This window comes from Babylonia areolata, chromosome 33, assembly GCF_041734735.1.
Source record: "Babylonia areolata isolate BAREFJ2019XMU chromosome 33, ASM4173473v1, whole genome shotgun sequence".
Taxonomy (NCBI): Eukaryota; Metazoa; Mollusca; class Gastropoda; order Neogastropoda; family Buccinidae; genus Babylonia; species Babylonia areolata.
This window is the reverse complement of record NC_134908.1, coordinates 4382440-4387439: the sequence shown is the minus strand read 5'-3', so window position 1 is coordinate 4387439 and position 5000 is coordinate 4382440. Positions and strand designations below refer to the sequence as shown.

General features: G+C 40.7%; 1 protein-coding gene across 1 annotated transcript in view; it reads right to left on the bottom strand.

The window, feature by feature from the left end:
• Positions 1 to 3368, bottom strand: part of LOC143276841 (uncharacterized) — a 12994-nt gene extending 9626 nt beyond the window's left edge. The window contains exon 1 of the mRNA XM_076581496.1: positions 3081 to 3368. Within this exon, the coding sequence (XP_076437611.1) occupies positions 3081 to 3110 (30 nt within the window). The 5' untranslated portion in view covers positions 3111 to 3368. The remainder of the gene's footprint in view (positions 1 to 3080) is intronic.
• Positions 3369 to 5000: the final 1632 nt, after the last annotated feature.

Here is a 5000-nt window from a genome sequence, read left to right as displayed (position 1 = left end):
ATGAATCTCTCTCTCTCTCTCTCTCTCTCTCTCTCTCTCTCTGTCTGTCTTTCTCTCACTGTCTGTCTGTCTGTCTGTCTGTCTCTCTCTCTCTCTCTCTCTCTCTCTCTCTCTCTCTTCTCTCTCTCAAAGGTTAGACAAAAAACTTATTCAACCGAAATATTATAGAGATCCGTCTAATTTTAGGTTAAATTTACTCATGTCATCAAGACAGGCGTGCACTCTGTATAACTTAGCTATATATATATATATATATATATATATATATATGCATGAATCATTGAAGAGATTACGTACAGTTATCTCGTGAATGCTGCTGAATCATATGTGTTAACTATTTTTGGTTGATCTGAACTGTCGATTTACTGTGTCATGTCATTTTCTCATTATCGTTTATCTTCAATGAATCCCCCTTCAGTAAGGGGCTCTGGCCTTATCTGAATAAAACATTCGTTCGTTCGTTCGTTCGTTCGTTCGTTCAATCTCTCTCTCTCTCTCTCTCTCTCCAAAGAAAATCCACTGTGGCCCCAAAAAACAATACACAATATGTACACCTACAGAAGCACTTTATAACCGTGAATACCTCCCCCCCCCCCCCCCCCCACGCCACGCCACCCCACTACCCCGAACACCCCACCCCCCACCCCCCCACCCCCCACACTCAGGCAGAAAGTAATCTGTTACGCATGATTTGAATCCAATCTCCTCTGCTCAGTGACGCGAAGCGATCAAAACCACGCGAGACACTGGGTGGTAATAAGACGTTACGTCATGCACAGGTCCGAGGGAAAAGAATCGAAACGAACTATATTTCAGGAAGGTAGTGAAATAATGTCTATATTTAACCAAAATTAAAAATTTAGAATTAAGAAACAAATTGATAATAATAATAATAATACTAACAATAACGTTGATGATGATGATGATGATGATAATAAAAAATAATAAATGATGATGATAATAAGAATACTAAATGATAATAATAATAATAATAATGAAGAAGAAGAAGAAGTCTAACATATTATTACTATCATTATTATCATCATTATCATTGTTATGTATAAAAATTATCATTATCATTATCATCATCATTATTATTATGATGAAGAAGAAGGAGAAGAAGAAGAAGAAGAAGAAGAAGGATATACAGCGCCTTACTAACTGATTTTGCTCTCAGCGCTTTACAACTACAATAGTTCTTCTTTTTCCCATTTTTTTTCTTTTTTTTCTTTTTTTTTTAAGATTAAACAATATTACTTTTTTTGTTTTACATCCGGCCCTCTGGGCAAAGGAAGAGAAAGGGAGGTAACTTTGAAGAAAAGAAAAGACAAGCGAAAGCCGAAATGTTCACAAACTGAAAATTGTACGGAGCGACATAGGCATGAAAAAAAAAAGTATTTGTATTTGTATTTCTTTTTATCACAACAGATTTCTCTGTGTGAAATTCGGGCTGCTGTCCCCAGGAAGAACGCGCCGCTACACTACAGCACCACCCATTTTTTTCTCCTTTTTTTCAGTGTATTTTTTTCCTGCGTGCAGTTTGTTTTGTTTTTTGGTGTGTTTTTTTCCTATCGAAGTGGATTTTTTCTACAGAATTTGGCCAGGAACAACCCTTTTGTTGCCGTGGGTTCTTTTACGTGCGCTAAGTGCAATACAATACAATGCAGTACAGTACAATACAATACAATACAGTACAATACAATGCAATACGGTACAGTGCAGTACAATACAATAAAATACAATACAATGCAATACAATACAGTACAGTACAGTACAATACAATAGAGTACAATACAATACAATACAATACAATACAACACGATTCAACACAACACAGCACAGTACAATCCAATATTGTACAATATAATACAATGCAATGCAATACAATACAATGCATATAGTATAATACAAAATAAGAAACTCCGCATTACCCAATAGCACAGAGAGAGGTATTCGAGGATGTGTTATTCTTATTTCTTGTTGTTTATAGTCCAGCCGACTGCACAGGGCCATATCAGGACTGTCAAACCATACAAATGCTCAACCGCGTCAACACAAAACTGTCACATTTACAAAAAAAACAAAAAAACAAACAACAATTTCAGTTTCAGTTTCAGTAGCTCAAGAAGGCGTCACTGCGTTCGGACAAATCCATATACGCTACACCACATCTGCCAAGCAGATGCCTGACCAGCAGCGTAACCCAACGCGTTTAGTCAGGTCTTGAGAGAAAACAAAAAGTAAATAGGTAATGGAAAATACATAAAAAAAGAACTACTACTACTAATAATAATAATAATAAACAAACAAACAAAACCCACCAAGACAAACCCACAAAACACAGTTCAGGACACAGTATCCCAACCATTTAGCTCCTTATAAGACTAGGCCATGCTGAGGACGCCTGCCATTCCGCTTAATTTATCATCCCCATATTACAAGAAAATCGTAAAAAGGGAAAAAAAAACAAAAAACAAACAACAACACTTCAAAGCCAAACAGAAAATACATATAAAAAAAAAGAGGTCATATAGGCAAATAACGCTGCAGAATGGGCAGCAAGTGCCCATCCCAGTGTTTACATCTCACTACCTAATCACCAGAGCAAAACAGCACAGATAGTACATCACAGACTGCGGAAAAGACAACAACAAAAAAGTGTCAAGGCTTGCTTGAAAAAAAAAAAAAAGAAAAAAAAGAAAGGGGAATGGACTGGGAAGGCTGAAAAAGGAGACAACAGTGAAGGAAGTGGGGGGGGGGGGAGGCAGAAACAAAGAGAGTGACAGAAAAGAGGAAAATTTCTAGCACAGAATTTCCAGAAGGCGGGGATGCTATTTATACTGTAGTGTAGCGACGCGCTCTCCCTGGGGAGAGCAGCCCGAATTTCACACAGAGAAAAACTGTTGTGATAAAAAGAAATACAAATACAAATATCTGTTTATGAATCATGTACATCTAAAACTTTCTACAAATAAAGCCCTCAACACTGAACAACCAGCGTGGAATAAAAGGGGGGGAAAAAGGAGGAAAACACACACACACACACACACACACACACACACACAATTCACAATTCATACCTGTCCATCACGACGATTTTCGTCAGCCATCTTGCATCAACAGTCAGCCAAACAGCCACCAGGTATATATTATTACTTCAACCGATTTCCACAACAACAACAACAACAACAACAACAACAAAACCGCCGTCAAATTCAAACTGCTGGAACGTTCGATTTAAAACCAAAAACCAGCAGTCGATAATAGCAGAAGAAGACGAAGATGAAGAAGCCAAAAGAGAGAAGATATTCAGCCAACATAAAGGTCAGCCCCGTACGAAAGCTTCTGGCCAATCAGCTTAACCCGGACCAAAGTGTGAAACCAAGTGACTGATCCGTTGCGCTACCGGGGACACACACACACACAGAGAAAGAGAGAGAGAGAGAGAGAGAAAGAGAAATCAGCCAATGACGAGAAGTGTTACAGTTGTGTCTTGGTTACCACCAGCTGCCATTTTGCGCGTGCAGGCTACAGAATGACCGAATCGGTGATTGGTGTTTTTTTTAAATTATTTTTGTAAGCCTTGTTTTCATTGGTCGAGTCGACACGACCACAAAAAAAAAAAAAAAAAAAAAAAAATCGGCAGAACAGGGAAACCACCAAAACCTTCAGAGAGAGGTCGAGTTTAGTTGCGCAGGATTAACTTCGACGAACTCTTTGGTTGATTAATCAATACCCCTTTGTGTTGACCGTTTGTATACCACTACCTACACCACCACCACCACCACCACCACTATCACCACCACCACCCGGCTCCAGCACCACCCACACCTGTAGCTGACTACGATTAGTTACCGGTTATAAAATCACCATTGCAAGAGAGAGACAGACAGACAGACAGAGAGACAGAGATAGCTAGGACCGATAGACAGACAGACAGACAGACAGAGAGAGAGAGAGAGAGAGAGAGAGAGAGAGAGAGAGAGAGATAATGAATAAGTCGACGCGCACGGGCACACACACACACACACACACACACACACACACACACACACACACACACACACACACACACACACACACACACACACACACACACACACACAGAGAGAAGAGAGACACTGGCAGAGGCAGACAGAGAGACAGAGACAGACAGAGAGACAGAGACAGACCCAGAGAGACACAGGCAGACACAGAGACAGACAGACAGAGAGAGAGAGAGACAGAGACAGAGACAGACAGACGGACAGACAGACAGACAGATACAGCGAAAGCGTACACACTGACAACCAAACCAAACCAACTCCTTTTTTTGTTGCACAGTGTCAGTATCAGTATCAGTATCAGTAGCTCAAGGAGGCGTCACTGCGTTCGGACAAGTCCATAATACGCTACATTACATCTGCCAAGCAGATGCCTGACCAGCAGCGTAACCCAACGCGCTTAGTCGTGGCCTTGAGGAGAAAAAAAATGAAATAAATAAATAAAATAAAATAAAATGAAATAACAAAACCAAATCAATCAAACAAACAACAAAAACCCTAACCTTCAGGAAAAGAAGAACTTAGCAGGTGATTTGTCCCTAACACGGACGGGCGCAATAGCCGAGTGGTTAAAGCGTTGGACTGTCAATCTGAGGGTCCCGGGTTCGAATCACGGTGACGGCGCCTGAGTGGTGGGTAAAGGGTGGAGATTTTTACGATCTCCCAGGACAACATAGTATGTGCAGACCTGCTTAGTGCCTGAACCCCCTTCGTGTGTATATGCAAGCAGAAGATCAAATACGCACGTTAAAGATCCTGTAATCCATGTCAGCGTTCGGTGGGTTATGGAAACAAGAACATACCCAGCATGCGCACCCCCGAAAACGGAGTATGGCTGCCTACATGGCGGGGTAAAAACGGTCATACACTTAAAAGCCCACTCGTGTGCATACGAGTGAACGCAGAAGAAGAAGTCCCTAAAACGGTGACAGCAAACTACACCAAGGAAAACGTTGC